At 43.1% G+C, this 18,813-nt stretch overlaps 1 protein-coding gene across 3 annotated transcripts in view; it reads right to left on the bottom strand.

The window, feature by feature from the left end:
• LOC146622566 (F-actin-uncapping protein LRRC16A-like) overlaps positions 1 to 18,813 on the bottom strand; it is an 80,525-nt gene that overhangs the window by 9,065 nt on the left and 52,647 nt on the right. For all 3 annotated transcript variants that reach the window (XM_085365239.1, XM_085365238.1, XM_085365237.1), the window contains 8 exons: positions 18,320 to 18,388; positions 15,804 to 15,897; positions 15,530 to 15,628; positions 15,193 to 15,321; positions 10,968 to 11,099; positions 10,653 to 10,828; positions 10,484 to 10,571; positions 10,114 to 10,254 (listed from right to left, as the gene is read on the bottom strand). In XM_085365239.1, coding sequence (XP_085221365.1) covers positions 10,114 to 10,254; positions 10,484 to 10,571; positions 10,653 to 10,828; positions 10,968 to 11,099; positions 15,193 to 15,321; positions 15,530 to 15,628; positions 15,804 to 15,897; positions 18,320 to 18,388 — 928 coding nt within the window. The remainder of the gene's footprint in view (positions 1 to 10,113; positions 10,255 to 10,483; positions 10,572 to 10,652; positions 10,829 to 10,967; positions 11,100 to 15,192; positions 15,322 to 15,529; positions 15,629 to 15,803; positions 15,898 to 18,319; positions 18,389 to 18,813) is intronic.

Below are 18,813 nucleotides of genomic sequence, written 5' to 3'. Positions count from 1 at the left end.
TATGTTTATTCTCTGAATCGTTGTAATCTGCAGAGGTCTGGGTTGCCAATGTATATACGAGCCAGAAATTCATTTATGGTCTTAGGGTGCCATCTAGTGGCCATGAGGTTATGGCAGATTGTATAACATTACGCTGGAAACCCACAGTACTGTAGAAGGGGTACACTGCTATCCATAGTGGTTAATACAAATGTTTGTTTTTCTGTTTACAGATGACCACACACACCCATAGACACACTCACACCCCCTTTACCTGCATGTGAATCCTATAATGCCTCCCTACCAACGCTGTACATCCTGTTGATGTCATCTGCCACCTCCTTAGTAAAGTTATTTGAACTACATCACTGTGGAGTACCATTCCTTCTGACCGAGGACGACTCAGTTGAAGCGTGATCGGCAATCAGTGCAAACATACATTACAAGTGGTCCTTCGAGCCGGAGTTCGCCTTGGCTGAGTTAATGAGATGGCAAACCCTCGGGATAGAGGTGCATCGAATAGCCCCCGTCCAGCGCGGGAGAAGAAACTTCCGGGACATCTGGTGGACTATGAGCACAACCTAACTGAGCCACCCGAGCCATCTAGAGCTCCAAGTAGTTCAAGCAGCTCCGACTATGAAGAGGATGAGAGATGGCAGAAGATGGAATCAGTTTGGAGCAGTGTCCTCCAACTAGAGCTGGACGATATATCGAGTTTTTAAAAAATATCGATATATTTTTATACGAGATATAAGATGTGACAATATCCTTTATATCGATATAGTCTATGTTACGTTATAATTATACTTGTGGAGCCGCAAGTTTGCCTCTCTTTCGTCCACTTTCGTCTTTAAGCAACGTTACTCGGCCTCCCCTCCTCCCCCATCGCTTCACCTGCAGGAAGCGACAAGATGGACACGGCAAATCTCCGTTAACGAGTTACTGCGCATCGCCCCGTGCGTGGGGCTGGACGGCGTCAACGTGTAAGCTAGCTAACCACGCTAACGAGCTAACCACGCTAACGCCATGCAGCCCAGAGGTGCTGCACGGACTAAAATCCTTTCATTTTCTCAAAAGTTGACAGCGCGCCTTATGTATGAATTCTGGTTGTGCTTGATGACTGCGAACCGATTTTATGTGGAACACGGCGCTCAGCAATCTGTGAAAAAATGTTTTAGTACGACTTTGGTAAGCTACGGAGCTGCACCGCTTGATGGATTGTCGGAGCATTACGGCCGAGCCTCGCGGAGTGATACGTACTGTGCTTCAACGTAATATTACCCTACTGTGTATAAGGACCATAAATGGCACCTGTTAAGAGACGTGGTTGCGAAGCGGATTTCAAACTCCAGGCTGTCAGTCACGCAGTAGAAGTTGGGAACAGAGCAGCTGTGAAATCTGTCTGTCTTTGTTATTGTGCTCAGCGTCTTTTGGTTTACATTTTGACTGCACAATTGTGAGCTTTTTGTTTAGCACAAAAACAACATTGTTTTCTTTTATTTATGGAGCATTATTATTTAATAAATGCTCATAATTTATTTTTGAGTAAATTTTATGTACATCTGTTCTATGTTAATAAAAGTGCCTGTGTGACATCTGGGACACAGCTTTGACTAAGAACTCTCTTTTTGTTCTTACTTTATGGCTTTAAAAATATATATCGAGATATATATCTTATATCGCCATCCAGCTAAAAAATATCGAGATATGAATTTTGGGTCATATCGCCCAGCCCTACCTCCAACACATGACTCAACTGCAAGTGTCTATGGAGGAAACTCGTGGGACATTACTAAAGCGGGTGGAGCGTTTGGAGCAAGCTTCTAAACCTGGCAGTCCTCTTCCCCCAGAAACAGGAGCGTTAGAACAACCCCAACGTATTTCCTCCATAACAGAAGTTGCACCACTACAACCTAGCAATGAGGTGTTACATGATACCACAGAGCCACTAACTGTGCTAGTAAGTCCCTCAGAGCAGGGCACCACAACACCTGCAAACATGCCAACGCAAGCGGAAACATCTGCTCCATCACCTCCCCGTAAAGCGAGCCTTCACATTCAGCCAGTGCTGCACCCTGCCACTTATGTAGCCGCATCGACGCCACTCAGGAGACCTGGACGATGCACTGCTGAACCCTTCTCATATCAGCGATCGGAACATCAGCCCCTGATAAACAGGCCAGGCCAGGTGCAGCTATTACATTCTGCATCCCCAGCTGATCAGCCACTACAACATGCTCATCTTTCAATGCACCAGCTATCACAGGCTGTGGACCCAGCGAGTCTGCAGCAGATGTCACATCCCGCTGCTCCTGTCTTCCAAGTCAGACATCCAGCTAATCCTGTGTACTTGCAGCAACCTTCAGGTCCACCAGCACCTGTGCCCCAGCCATCACAGTGGGCAGAAGCTCATCCCCCTGTGCCCACCATACTGCATCCTGAAGCTTTGCCCGATCCAGCTGGCAAATACTATGTTCCTTATCCCTCAGGATGTAACTATTCATCATCTTCCTCTGCTGAACACCATAATCCACAGGTTGCCACAATTTACCCAGCAGGAACGCCTCTACCAAACCTGATGGAGATGATGGTGGCATCTTCATATGGCATTCCAAAGCCTAAGCTGGTGATCTTCCGGTCGGGGAGAGAGAGTGACTTCGCCTTATTAAAGAAAGGGCTGGACAGCACCTTAGGGCCATATTCTCATCTGGGAGAAGATTACAAGTATCAGGTCCTACTAGATCATCTAGAGCATCCCAGCGCCCTACAGGTAGCCAAGCGCTACATTCACGACCGCACTCCCTACACTAGTGCAATGAGGGCGCTAGAGCAGAGGTATGGACAGCCAAGGCAGTTAGTCCAAAGTGAGCTTAGCACTATATTAAACTGCCCCCCTATTAGAGCCGGAGACTCTCAAGCTATTGAAGACCTCTCCCTGTCGGTGTCCAGCCTGGTTGGGCTTCTCAGTACCATGGATGAAGTAGCAGCCAGTGAGCTTCATTGTGGTTCACATGTGGATAGACTGCTTACCAAGCTCCCTCTGAACTACAGGGACAACTTCATCGAGTACTGTATCACCCGGGGGATCATCCGCAGTGGCAGCAGCCGAACATACAATATGTACGACTTCTCAGAATGGCTCGAACGGAAATCCCAAGTCCTTCAGCTATCCAGACAAGCCTCTCAAATGCCCCCGGACAAGCCACGTCCAGAGAAGAACCTACTCAAAGCCTCAGCAGGGCTCAAGCCACACAACAGATCTGCTTCCATCTACTACGGCCCAAATCCAGCCCAAGCCAAGCTAAAACAGGAGGGAGAATCTACAGCTCCAGATCCGACAGTCCAACCTAAGAAGAAACAGAAGTTCAAACCTTATTGTCCATACTGCGAAGGGACAGAGCATTATCTGAATGGCTGTGATGGATTCAAAAGGCTAGACCTCAAAGCTATGGCTACCTGGATTACCGAGAAGGCCAAATGCTGGCGCTGTGGCCGTAAACATTCTCCAGAGCAGTGTACTCTGAAGAAGCCGTGCAGCACCTGTGGTGACCAGCATTTGTCGGTGCTCCATGACCTGGTTGAGGCCAAGAAGCGGGACCCTAACATACTAACTGTGAGTACTAGTATGGTCTACCTAGACTATTCAAGTCACTCAGGTCGTGTTATGCTTAAGGTAGTACCAATCCAACTACATCATGGGGGCAAATCACTGGATACATTTGCTGTGCTCGATGACGGCTCAGAGAAGACTGTTGTGTTTCCAGCGGCAGTTAAATCTCTAGGTTTGGAACAGGAGGAAGCAACACTCTCACTGAGAACTATCCGTCGAGATGTAATCCAGATGAAGGGAGGCTTTGTCTCATTTCAGGTGTCACCAAGGGCTAAGCCCAAAGTGAGGTACAAAGTAACACATGCCTTCACAGCCCAACAACTGAGCCTAGCTACTCAGTCATGTCCAGCTGAACAGCTAAAGAAGAAGTATCTTCACTTACAGAAAGTCCAGATTGAGGGATTTAACCAGATCCAACCTTTGGTGCTGATTGGTTCAGATAACGCTCATCTCATCACCCCTGTCCGCCCCGTCCTTCGGGGGTCGTCCAAAGGGCCAGTAGCTATCTGCACCAAGCTCGGATGGGCCATCCAGGGGCCGGCCAGTAGTATGCCTACATCTGAGGGGGACCTGCAGTGCCTGAACATGTGCCTTTCTCCTGCAGAGGCCCTGCATCAAGATGTGAAGCGTTTGTGGCAACTAGATGCTCCCCCCTACAGGACAGAGAAGGAGGTCACACGGTCAAAGGAGGACAGAGAGGCGGTAGCTATGTTGGAGACAAAGACCATCAGAGTCCCAGTAGACGGTGTCGAGAGATACGCCACTCCGCTGCTGAGAAGAAGGGACTTTCCACGGATGTGTGTCTCTCCTGAAGCAGTAAAAGGCCTCCTCAGATCCACCGAACGTAAGCTGGCCAAGAATCCTGATCTGACCCTCACATACAGCCAGGAGATCCACAGGTTAGTAGATTCTGGTTATGTTGTTAAGCTGAGCCCAGATGAGACACATAGCTCTTCCGAGTCATGGTATGTACCCCATCACATGGTACATCACAATAATAAGGCTAGGGTGGTCTTCAACTGTTCGTTTGAGTTTCAGGGGGCCGTCCTGAACCACTACCTCTTACCAGGACCTCCCTTGGGGCCCACTCTGCTGGGGGTATTACTCCGCTTCCGCCAACACCCTGTAGCTGTGAGTGGAGATATCAAAGCCATGTTTCACCAGATTCGGGTGCTCCCAGAGGATTGTCCTCTGCTACGGTTTCTGTGGAGGGATTGTGAAACTGACCGGCCCCCAGACGTATATGAGTGGAGAGTTTTGCCCTTCGGAACGACATGTAGCCCCTGTTGTGCTATTTTCGCCCTACAGAGACATGCAAGGGAGCACAAAGACACCCACAAGGACATCTGTGACTCTGTCCACACAGCCTTCTATGTGGATAACTGTTTACAGTCCCTGTCCAACCCAGAAGAAGCAAAGCAGCTCATCGACCGAATGAGAGATTTACTCATTCAAGGAGGATTCGAGATACGTCAGTGGGCGAGCAACGTGCCCGAAGTAGTTGCTCACCTGCCCGCTTCAGCTAGATCAGAGAGCTGCGAGCTTTGGCTGAACTTCAAAAGTCTCGACCCACAAGAGTCAACATTAGGACTCAGCTGGCACTGCCCGACAGATGTCCTGGGATATAAGCACCGCCCTATAACCTACTCCACGGTCACGCTGCGCAACGTGTACAAGGTACTAGCTACCCAGTATGACCCCCTAGGTTATATTTGTCCCTACACTACAAGGGCCAAGCTGATTGTACAGGCCCTGTGGAGCACAGAGAGAGGATGGGATGAGCCCATCGAAGGGAATCTACTTAAGTCCTGGCTTGAGTGGGAAGGCGAACTGTCACACCTTCAGCATGTCACCATTCCCCGCTGCTACGCTCCTTCTCACAACTCCAGCAATGTGACATACGAGGCTCACATATTCTGTGACGCATCAGAAAAGGCGTATGGGGCTGTGGATTATCTCCGAGTAATCGAGCAACAACTGCCCATCGCCACATCATTCCTGATGGCTCGCTCCAGAGTGGCCCCACGCAAACAGGTGTCAATGCCCCGGCTGGAGCTTTGCGCAGCACTCACAGGAGCCCAATTGGCCAAATTACTCCAGACAGAGCTCACCATTCTCCTGCAATCGATCTACCTGTGGACAGACTCTACAACGGTGCTGCAGTGGATCCAGTCTTGTTCCTGTCGCTATAAGGTATTCGTGGGGACTAGAATCTGTGAAATACAGGAGCTGACATCTCCTGAACAGTGGCGGTATGTGACCTCTGACCTCAATCCCGCTGATGACATCACCAGAGGGAAACATCTCGCTGACCTAACTGTCTGCAATCGTTGGTCACATGGTCCACCCTTTCTGTCACAAACTGCTGACACTTGGCCTAAGTTTCCAACAGAGTTCCCGGCATGCAGTGAGGCAGAGCTCAGGAAGACTGCATTCTGTGGGCACGCTTCTGCATCCCCGACCTTACCGGATCCAACACAGTATGCCACGCTAGATGAGCTGATTGCTGCTACATACCAGACCCAACACGGGGCGGCTGACGCTCCTATTACAGCAGTGGAGCAACTAGAAACCAAGACCATGCTGCTTCGCTCGGCTCAGACTGACAGCTTCCCAGAGGAGGCCCGAGCCCTCCAGATCGGGCACCCAGTCCGCTCAGACAGCCGTCTTAGCGTGCTGTCCCCTGAATATGACAGTCTTACCGGTCTCCTCAGAGTCGGAGGCCGCCTCCGTCGAGCTGCAGACTTAGATCCAGACAGTATTCATCCCATCGTATTAGCAGCTGAACATCCCCTGACCAAGCTCATCATAAAAACTTATGATGACCAGCTCCTTCATCCAGGTGCAGAGAGGCTGTTTGCGGAAATACGGCGCACCTATTGGATTCTCAGAGGACGTCAAGCCATTAAGAAGCATCAGCACCAGTGTGTGGACTGTAGGAGATGGCGCGCCTCGCCTTCTACACCCAAAATGGCTGACTTACCTTCATCACGGCTGAGACTCTATAAGCCGCCGTTCTGGTCAACGGGCGTAGACTGTTTTGGGCCATACACGATAAAGATAGGTCGTAGAAGAGAGAAACGCTGGGGAATTATCTACAAGTGTCTTACAACCAGATGCGTGCACCTTGATCTCCTCCCTAGTCTTGACACCGATTCCTTCCTTATGTCATTACGCAGATTTATTGCACGCCGAGGAAAGCCATACGAGATGTGGTCTGATCGAGGGACCAATTTCAGAGGTGGGCACAGAGAACTCCAAACGGCGTTTGAAAACATGGAGCCGGACCTCAAGCAGCAACTGGCCAAGCAGACTATCAACTTCTGCTTCAATCCCCCACACTCTCCTCATTTCGGAGGAGCATGGGAAAGGGAAATCAGAGCAGTGAAGTCAGCTCTGCAAGTAGTCCTGAAGGACCAAGTTGTGGCGGAAGAAGTCCTACTCACTGCTCTCATAGAGGTTGAGGGCATTTTGAACTCAAAGCCGCTCGGCTATGCATCGGCTGACATAGCTGACCCAGATCCCATCACACCAAATCTTCTTTTGATGGGGCGGCATGATTCGGCACTACCCCAGGCAGTTTACGGCCCCTCAGGCACTCTTTCGAACAGAAGATGGAGGCACAGTCAGGTCATCAGCGACCACTTCTGGAAGCGGTTCATACAGAACTACCTCCCAGGACTGCAACTCCGACAGAAATGGAGGAAGTCCACTGACAACATGGCTGTGGGACAAGCTGTTATGATTGTGGACTATAACTTGCCTAGAGGCCTTTGGCCTGTGGGTACCATTGTCAAAGTTTTCCCAGGGATGATGGCGTTGTTCGAGCCGCCGAGGTCAAAGTTAAAGACAGTACCTATGTTCGCCTGGTAACTAAGCTGGTAGAACTTCCCGAAGTTCCTGAGGACTCACATGACACTGTTTCAAAATAGAAGGACTCTAGCGGGAGTGTATTTGCCTACAAATACAGGGGCGGCTGTTAAAAGTCCGCTTGTTCATTGTAACTGTTTATACTACGTTACCCATGATGCACCTCGGTATCTGTACTTCCGGTTGGGAACGTGTTCAGCGCAGTTCTGCACAGATGAGAGGTGTGTCGGAGGATAACGTATTTACTTGCATTCCTGTGTGAGTTAATACTGTGTGCGTGCTTACCATGTGAGTATTGTAAGATGAGAGTGATGCTTGTTTGACTTTATCTGTGTAATTTGCTATGTAAGAAGCTAGTCCCGTTGCTATCGCTAAGATGCGTTTTTTTGGCCTACTACAGGCAGCCTTGTGTTCAGCCCATGTTTCATTTCATATACGACTTACTGTCAAGCATTGTGGTTGTAGGCGGATGTAACTATTTACTATGTTTATTCTCTGAATCGTTGTAATCTGCAGAGGTCTGGGTTGCCAATGTATATACGAGCCAGAAATTCATTTATGGTCTTAGGGTGCCATCTAGTGGCCATGAGGTTATGGCAGATTGTATAACATTACGCTGGAAACCCACAGTACTGTAGAAGGGGTACACTGCTATCCATAGTGGTTAATACAAATGTTTGTTTTTCTGTTTACAGATGACCACACACACCCATAGACACACTCACACCCCCTTTACCTGCATGTGAATCCTATAATGCCTCCCTACCAACGCTGTACATCCTGTTGATGTCATCTGCCACCTCCTTAGTAAAGTTATTTGAACTACATCACTGTGGAGTACCATTCCTTCTGACCGAGGACGACTCAGTTGAAGCGTGATCGGCAATCAGTGCAAACATACATTACAATACAATTGATCATTCTATATTAATGAATAAACTAGAGAGATATGGCATAAGAGGGATAGCATACAAGTGGATGAAAAGTTACCTGGATGAACGATATCAATATGTCGAATTCAATAATGTAAAATCTAAGCAGTTGAAGGTAACTTGTGGTGTTCCTCAGGGCTCTGTGCTGGGCCCTAAATTATTTATATTATATATAAATGACATATGTAGTGTTTCCAAACTGTTAAAATGTGTATTGTTTGCTGATGATACCACTCTGTACTGCTCAGGTAAAAACTTAGAACAGCTTCTGACTACAGCGGAAAAGGAGTTAAATATATTTAAAAACTGGTTTGATTTAAATAAGTTATCATTAAATATAAAGAAAACAAAATTGATTATTTTTGGCATTAGACAAGTGAAAAATGTGTCTAAAATAAGGGTTAATGGAATTGAAATTGAAAGAGTGTACGAAAATAAATTTCTTGGAGTGATAATTGATGATAAGCTGAGATGGAAGTCTCATATAAACCATGTGAAAACAAAAATGTCAAAAACCATTGCTATTCTCTATAAAACAAAGCATGTCCTGAACAAAAAATCATTATACACACTTTATTGTACTCTGTTGCTTCTATATATGACTTATTGTCTGGAGATATGGGGTAATGCATATAAAACGAACACTCTTCATATTTTCAAGTTACAAAAAAGAGCTATAAGAATTATAAACCAATCAAACTATATAGAACCAACTAACATTTTGTTTATTAATCTGAATACCCTGATATTTTATGATTTAGTTGAATATAAAATGGCACAGATAATGTATAAAGCACAAAATAACTTGCTTTGCCCCAGTACTCAGAAACTGTTCAAAGTCAGGGAGAGTCAATATGACTTAAGGGGAACAGATTTCTTTAAAAAAAACAAGATAAGGACAAATATAAAGCAGAGATGTGTTTCTGTTAGAGGAGTTAACCTGTGGAATAGTTATGACAGTGATTTAAAAAGGTGTAGTTCATTTTCCTTGTTTAAAAACATGTTTAAAAATAGAGTATTAGAAAAATATATAAATCAAGAATGAAAAGTGCAAAAAGGAGAAAAAAAAAACCAACCTCTTGATTCTTTTGCTTTGATGTAGTTACTTATCTAAGGTGGAAAGTTTTTTTTTTCTTTGTTTTTTTTTTTTGTTTGTTTGTTTGTTTGGTTTGGTTTTTGCTTTGTTTTATTATTTTCTTCAAGCCCTGTGTACAGGAGCTGCATACAAAAAGATATTTTGTGAAAAGGGTTGGCGTAATAAGCAAATGCTTCAGCCAATACCTTTTGATTAGCCTTGTCTCATGCTTTCTTTCTTTATGGTAGATTTTTGTTCTGTTTTCACTGTTTTTTTCTCTCACTGTTTTCACTGAGATTTGAATTTGAATGCTAATCAATCAAATCAAATCAAAATCAAATCAAACTCCAGCCTAGTTTTGTAGCCTTTCTACACTATTTACTCACCTGCATTAAAAATGAGCCAATAACAGCCAAGAGTGCTGTTAGCATTTTGGCAAAAGTTTTTCAGTCTGTGCTAGAATTAATGATGGTCAATGTAAAGATGACGAGAACTAATTTTTTAGGTAGAGGTTAAATTTAAGGCAGGTGTATTTGTGAGCTACAGCTAACTGTGAGCAAGAACCACTGCCTCCCTTTGCTTAGGTAGGTCAGCCGTTAATTCTAATTAAACACTCACACCCTCACCTGTTGCCCACCATAACCTACCATACATGTTTCCAAATCCTCAAGCCTCTCAGCCTCCAGTATCTCGGCCGATGCCCTTTTTGGAATCTTTTCCTCCGGCACATCCAGGTCCACCGACTCCTGCTGCACCAAGGGGCGACCTCGGCGTACCAGATGATCCGCCTGAGACGACCGGTGACAAGAAAAACAATGAGATAGCGCGCAAGAGAGACAAAAGATGTAAAGAGAAGAAGGAAAGTTGTTGAAAGGCAAGCAAACAGAAGGGGTGAAGAGTCAGGATGAGACAAGATCAATAGGGGAGAAAATACTAAATAATTTTAAATCAACATTTACTTTTCCCCCTCTAGCCATTGTTAATTAATGAATACAAAACAGTCGATTCTAATCTTACCAGCACGTGCTGTGACGTGGAAAGAGCCTCCAAAATCTCATCGACGATGCGATCGGACAGAAAGGACGCTAGACTCAGCTTCACCTCACTGCCACAGAGAGAGAAGGTGAGGGGAGCTGTAAGGTCACAACAGACTTAAATGCTTAAACTATGAAGCCTCCAAACACACCTGATCTTGTTGATGATATCTACCCCAGACTGCTCCAGGAGGGTTTTGCTAACAAAGCTTTTAGGTACAACCATCCTAGCTGAGCTGGCCTTTATCAGCTCTACTCGAAGATTACTCTTCTTCATCACATGAGGACACAGAGACTCTGCTGCATCCATCATGGTCTCCAATAGCGTCTAAAGAGACAGCAGGGAGGAAAATGTAATGATGGATCTGATTAAATTACTAGATGACAGCTGTCATACTGATCTCATGAGCCTACATTTAAAATGCAATTTCACAGACTTTACTAATCTATGACCGTTAAGGCCCAACCTGCAGCTGTTGGTCCATGACAGCAGTCACCTCCCCGGCCATAGACTCCAGTTTCTCCTGAATTGGACCTACTGAAGTACTGTTCACCTCCTCTCTGGAAGCTGATCCGAGGTGGTAGAGGTTGGGAAGCAGCTAAAAACATGACAGGAAGGCACACAAGGACAGGATAAACATGGGCTTTCAATATGGCTGATTGAATTTTTGCTCTAAATTTTGAAAAAGAAACATCTCGATATCACTGGAACAATATAAACTATCCACACTGTATTACTAAATTCATTATAAAAGTCTAAATTCAAATGGAATAGGGCTGAACGATTATGGAAAATAATCTAATTGCGATTTTTTGCCCCAATATTGCGATTGCGATGCGATATGCGATTATTTTTTAAGGTCTTTGTCTTCTGTATTATTAAACAAAGACAAGCAATACATCATATAGTATGGCCAATACTATATTACATTAATTTTAAACTGTTCTTTCCTGGAAGACAGACCTCTGTTATGATGACATGAGGTGATGCATGAATTGATGACTGACATTTTTATTTAACTTCTTCAATCACAACAGTATATTTGAACATACACAATAGTTTATTTTTAGCTTACAAACATCTGAGCATAAAGTGCTGACAAGGAACCCTGGTGTAAACATTAAAATGAAAGTCAGTACAATGTGCAGATTGCAGAAATATACATAAACAAAATCAGTGGCTTTACCACACTCAGTTTTTCGACATCTGTGAACTACTAGACAGTCATTCAATTAAAAAATAATATTAAATAAATAAAACTAATAAATAAAAAATACACACATCTTACTGATCTCTGCAGTCAGTAACATTACACATAAAGTGCAAACATAATAGCAATTGTATAAACACACACACAAACACGCCTTTAAAGTTTAAAGGCGTGAAATTGGACGGTCTAGCCTTCTGATTAGCGTCACCGCTGTCTCGGTGGAGTTTAATAAACTCGGCCGTCTGCTTCTTGCTATCTAAAATATAACCAGACACTGGTGTAAATTCTCGACTGTCTCATACTTCTGTTTAATAAGTTTTCTGTTTGACGTTTAGTCAGCTGTGTGAAAACCAAGGAGGAACCCACCCGGGGGATTAATAAAGTTTTATTTTATCTAATCTAATAACTTTAATCTCAGCCAAACCGATTTACTCACGAACAAACAAAACACTGAAAAAAGCCCAACAATAACATTTTTAGGTTGTCTAAGTGACTTATATATTACTTTTAACCCGAGCAGCGAAACTCCGCGGTGATCTGAAAATGATGTGCCGGGAGTTGTGCCGTTCTCGGCCGTATCAGTAACCCTCGAGCTCCCGGCTAGCTGTCGAGCTGGTGGGTAGCAGACGCCTCTGAAAACGTCGAAGCACTTTTGCAAATATGGGATATCTTGATAAACAGAGCAGATATTTGATGTTTACACAACTACTTTCTCGCCTGAAAATATGTTAAAAGTTTATTATGTGACCCAGAAAGATTAGTATGAGTAATTTTAAAACTTAGTAGCGGCCGCCATTGCTGGAAACTGGAGTTTGGCTGGGCCGCGCTATGAATTCTGGGATATGGTAGTAATTTGGACAGCCTTCGGTGCGTCGCTGTGACGTAATCGGTCTACAAATGCGGCCTCAGGAGGATGCAGCCCATGAATTTGGACATGTCCAGAGTATAATCGCAGCCTTTGCGGTTAGAAAATTGCACTTGATCATGTCGCGATATTATCGCAAATGCGATATATCGTTCAGCCCTAAAATGGAACATATAGAATATAATAAAACACTGACAGTAAAGTAAGATAGAGTTTGCGTACGTGTGTCAATATATTAGTACAGGGCAGCCATGTTTCCTAATGCATGTGCACCGATCGGGCATAACCGCTGATGACGTGAAGTGGATAACACTCATTATCACTTTATCATGGCACCTGTTGATGGGTGGGCTATATTAGTGTGAAGGTGGACGTTTTGTCCCTTTACCCATATGGAAAAGAAATAGTAAAAACTTATATGTGATTACTCATGAAAGTGGCCACTTTCTCATTACTTTCATACATTGTTTTAGTAAGTATCCAAAACATACAAGTTTCATTATATAATTTTTCAAGGGATCTTATATCTGTTTTCACTCTTATATGCTTTTCATACAAGTTTCACACAAGACAGATACAAACTTTATAAGATTTATATATATCTTTTCCATATGGGTAAAGTTGATGTATTAGGAACAGGAAAAAATGGGCAAGCTTAAAGATTTGAGCAAGTTGGATGAGGGCCAAACTGTGATGGCTAGACGACTGCGTCAGAGCTCCTGTGGGCTATTCTCAGGCTGCAGTGGTCACTTATTATCAAAAGTGGTCCAAGGAGGGAACAGCAGTGGGCATCCAAGGCTCACTCATGCACAAACGTGCTCTTCACAGAAAAGGACGGATTGCGTGGTTTAAACCAACAGACTGTAGCTCAGGTTGGGGCCCCATTGAATGCAAAAAGGGGGACCAGCACAATACTTAGCAGGTGGTCATAATGTTATGCCTGGTATGTGTCTATAGCTGACAAATACACCTTAAAATCTTTTATGACGCAGGATACTTGGTGAATTTGAAAATGTTGGTTTGTTTTGAATACTTCTTTTGTACATTATTTAAGACAAACATACCCTACATAATTTTTTGTTTTCCAGTAAGAAAAAAAACTAACAAAAAAGTAGAATTAATACAATGATTTAGAACAAATGTAGGAAGAAAATTTAAATCTATTGCATAAAATAATATATATGATTCTGACAGGCTGTGGTCTGGACTTCTGCACACTGAAAGTAAGCATGGGCATTGCACATTTACTGGTACAAACCATGACTCGTATATCCATTGATAATCCAGTGTTTACAGTACAAATAATGCTTCTCCTCTTGATGCTTTTGTGCTTTTTGAAACAGAAACACTTTTGGAAGCATCTTTGGCAGCCCACCTTTTGTCCGCCTTTTCATTTTTTTAACTGAATGGTCACAGCATGTAAAGATTAACTGAATGTTTTATTAATATTTTATCTCAAGCTTTTTGGTTTTAATGTCGAAAACACTTTTATTAGAATATTGTTTTTATCAAATCTGTTCTTAGAGACTTCAGTGTACAGTTACAGTGTGCAGCAAAAGTGCAGGTGTGACTAGGTGTCTGTGAAGGTTCTCAGTCATCCAGGTCATCGTAGTCAAAGGAGCTTGGACAAAACACAAACTTAACAATGTGGTGTATGCTGCACAGTGCAGCGAGGAATGCCCAGACCTCTACATTGGAGAGACCAAACAGCCACTTCACAAGCGCATGGCACAACACAGAAGAGCCACCTCCACAGGACAAGACTCAGCCGTCCATCTGCATCTTAAGGATAAAGGACACTCTTTCGAGGATGCCAATGTTCACATTTTGGACAGAGAGGACAGATGGTTTGAAAGAGGAGTGAAAGAAGCCATCTATGTCCACTGTGAGCGACCATCTTTGAACAGAGGCGGGGGTTTACGACACCAACTCTCTGCCATCTATAATCCAGTTTTGAGATCCCTTCCCAGACGCCTTAACGCCCACTCACATCCTGGGCCATCTGACCTCAGGAATTTGCATGATAAGGTGGGGCCAGGTTTCACAATGAACACACCCGAAACTCTGGCTGATTGGGACCCACGCCCAGTTTCCCACCTTGGCTCAGGCGATTAGAGGATCATCAGGGGGTCCTTTTGTCCCTCTGTGGGGGGTTACTCCCACTAGGTTTATATCTGGGACTCTCCACCATTTGACCTTAGAACTGAAGAAGCTTCTCGGATGAGAGGTGAAACGTCTTCAAGCAACTTAAAGAAGTCCAGACGCTTTTCTTTGCAAGCTCCTTTGACCAGGTGTGACTAGGCACAAGTTTAGGATATTGAAGAAGGCCCAGTCTATCCTGGCTGATCTTAGCCTTCTCTTATCAAAGGACGTCCAGTTGCTTCCGTCTGGTTTCAGAAACTGTATGTGAAGGACAAATAGACTCAAGAACTCCTTTGTCCCAGCTGCCGTTGAGCTTTTGAATATCTTCTTAATTGTAATTTTACATAATGTAGCGATTTTGTGTATCTACTGACTATTTACTGATTGATGTTAGTGTGTTTTCTGCTGACTGTACAACAAATTGCCCCTTTGGTGATAATAAAGAATCCTTGACCCCTTCAGCTGTCTCCTCACCGTTTTTGAATTTCTGGCATCTTTGATGAGGCTCTCCGCTGACCTGACATCCTCCAAGATGGCGTCCGTCTCCGAGTTCCTCAGAGAGTTCAGGTGGTCCTGGACTTTAACACAAATCCTGTCAATCATCTGGAAAACAAAAACAACAAGCGATGACTGTTTTTGTGTGCCATACAACATGTAAAATGCTCAAAAGAGGAGTTTCCAGATGCAATTTAGTATAACTTGGGGCAAAGACACTCAGTGCTATATCACTACACCAACATATTTAATATTAACTCAAGTTCAGAGCAGAAGAGTTTAAGTTTCTTGGGGTCGCAATAATCGCCTCACTCACCTGCTGTGTGGTTGTGGTTACGATGCCCTGCTGAAGCCGATAAGCCTGTTCCTGAAGATATTTTCTTGTTTCGTGGTTCCTGTACAAATACGTTTCAATCTATGGAGCGAAAACAAAGCTGATGTCATGACAGCAAACTTAAAATAAAAGATTAAAATTAAAATCAGTGTCAGTTTATTCAGAATGTTTTTCTTCACTGATGCCATTGCATTCAGCATGTTTTAAAGACTAAAAGTCTCTAAAAGACAGGAACCAGAGGGAGTTCTTCATGTACCTTTAGTAAGGCATCCTCAGTTTTCTCAGGGCTCGCCTTTAGAGCCTGGGAGGCATCGATGATGGGGAGGGGCATGAAACGAATGGTGAAGTTCCTAATGGATATTTTTTTTAAAAACAGACGAAAAACAAAATGAAGAAGAAGCAAAGTGATGTATTTAGAGACGCATTGTGCATTGTAGCAGTGAAACATTATTGGATTAAACTGGTACTCCTGCGGAGGTCACTGATCTCTAAGTGAGAATCACACACATTATTTACATCCACATTAAGATTGGAGAGATGAAGGGACAGACATGTAAGGCAGAAAAACAAAGACAAAAAAGCATATATACAGTACTACAATTCTACATTGTAGATACAAACTGAACACAAGAAATATATAAAGCAAGATATATGGAATTATGTAGCAAAGAAAAAATTAATAAATAACTCTAAATATGTCTTATATTTTAGATTCCTCAAAGTAGCCACCCTTTGCTTTGTTGACAGTGCTGCAAACCCTCGGCCTTCTCTAAGTGGTGTCAGGGTTCATGGCCTGGCCTCCACAGTCACCTGATTTAATCCCAATCGAGATGGTTTGGGGTGAGATGGACTGCAGTAAAGGCAAAAGGGTCAACAAGTGCTCAACATCTCTGGGAACTGCTTCTGGACCATTTCAGATGACGACCTCATGAAGCTCATTGAGAAAATGCCAAGTAGGGCTGTTCCATATATAACGATATATATCGGATGACGATATAAAAACATCTTTCGTTTCATTTTACGCTATGTTTGTTTCGTGGTGTCCCAAAATAAACTGTGGTCATTGTAGTGGCTATATTAATTTCTTAAAGTTCTCTCTTTCTCTTATATTTAATATAACCACACTACAGACTACTGTTTTTATGGGTTGTTGTTAGCAACAACGACGGTAAAACCATCGCATGTCCGCTTGTTTATTTTCCACATAAACTTTTCACAATAAAGCTCAAGATCCTGTTGAGACTTTTCAAAATAAACAGAATCACGTGAAAAAGTATTATTGATGGATGAGAAGCAAAAAAAAGAGCCATCAGGTGCTAAAAAATAAACCTTAGACTCAAACATTAGAACAGGCTTTTCCCCGCCGTCTAATAAATACTCAAAGAAAACGGCGGCCGTTACAATCTATGTCTAAAAAAGTATAGTTTCATGCATCGGTTAAAACACTCGACTCCAGATACATGACGCCCAGCTGGAAACACTTCACCTATCCGAGATTCACAGAATTTACAGAAAATATAAAATTTTTTGTGATTTATATCGTTATCGGACGATAGATGTTTTATATCAGCATATGAGATTTTGGTCATATCGCACAGCCCTAATGCCAAGCGTGTACAAAGCAGTAAACAAAGCAAAGGGTGGATATTTTGAAGAATCTAAAATATAACACGTTTTGAGTTATTTCTCACTTTTTTGTTTACTACATAATTCTATATGTGTTAATTCATTGTTTTCATGCCTTCAGTGAGAATCTACAATGTAAACAGTCATGAAAATAAAGGAAAACCATTAAATGAGAAGGTGTGGCCAAACTTTTGACTGGTAGTGTATAAACCTGTTGCGATATGAAGGTAAAGCAAAGGGATTAGAATAATTTTTTAACCTCAAAGGCTGAATAAATGATTGTTATTCATTCAGATTGTTATGTGTGCTCTCCTTCCTCACGCCTTGACCAGACAGATCTACTCTGAACAATTTCTATAAATCACTGAGACCTGTGGATAGCTTTTATATGCTGGGGATTGTGGGAGACTTTGAATACTCCAACTGTCTGTTATATTGCAGTATTGAATATCTGGAGAGAAAAAAACTTTAAAGAATGCAAGGTACACAGGAGGAAAATGGCGAATTGAGCAAAGGAAACAAAGACACGCGATGCTGCACTGCTGAACCGAACGGAGATCAGAAACAAGAAATTATTTTTTCAATAATACAGCACAGAGACTCTGAGGGGAAATGAAGATATGTGCTGCTGGGAGAATATGACAAAGAGAGAGGAGATGAAAAAGAGGAAAGAGGTGGATGAACCTACACATCCCAGAAGCAAATTTATTCACACGCACAAACATCCAGATACACAATCTGAAGGCACGGTAAACAAAATCTGATTTGTCTGGCTTTGACTTCTACTTTTTTATGTCTTAATGTATCACGCTTTCTTTCCTTCAGCACACTTTCATGTCATTGTGTCTCTGTAGTATTCCCTGCATGTGTCACTCTCTCCTCTCTGCGCCTTCCTTCCTCTTATCTTTTCCTCCTGTCTAAACAAACCTCAGACTTTCCTTCTGCTCTGCACAAAGAAAAACCCCCATCTGGGCTGCAAAAGCTACAGTAACTACACATCCGTTCCTTCAGCAGTTTTAATGTTATACACAAAAGCATGCACGGTGTAAAAAAAGAAAGAAAAAAAGGCATTATAGAAGCACTATACATTTAAAGATTTAATTTTGAATAGACAACACATTTACAAGCATGGACGGCATTACTTACTTTTCCAGAGCGGCTGCTACATCCTGCAGACCCTGAGGGCTGGTGTTGTTCTTATCCCAGATCACAGTCCTGCTCAAAACAAGCACACAGTATGACCCGAACAGAGGAAGCCATTAATTCTCAAAGATGATTTACAAGATTTTACTTGCTATCTTCTGATTACCCATAGGCATTAAAGAACATTTATAGGGATTTTATACAGAAAAAAGGGGGTAAAAAAAGAAAAGGGCTATAAAATAGTGGTTTGAATATTTAACTGCACAGTGGCAAAAGGCAAAATCTGTGTCAAAACAATATACGTAAGTATAAGATATGGACTGTTGAATACAAATAACTGTGCAATAATTCGTATATAGGGCATTGTAAATATTGTAGCCTATTTTAGTCACTGCATTATTAATACAGCAGTAATTACACAGGTTTATTAATCCTAGAACACCAATGTCAGGTGATTTTCACCCACATGATGAATAAATACCACTTTGTGGTTATTT

The sequence above is a fragment of the Diplotaxodon limnothrissa genome, linkage group LG11 (genome assembly GCF_057381915.1).
Source record: "Diplotaxodon limnothrissa isolate DT_005_m linkage group LG11, D_limnothrissa_male_GT1.1, whole genome shotgun sequence".
Taxonomy (NCBI): Eukaryota; Metazoa; Chordata; class Actinopteri; order Cichliformes; family Cichlidae; genus Diplotaxodon; species Diplotaxodon limnothrissa.
This window is presented reverse-complemented; position numbering and strand designations above follow the sequence as displayed.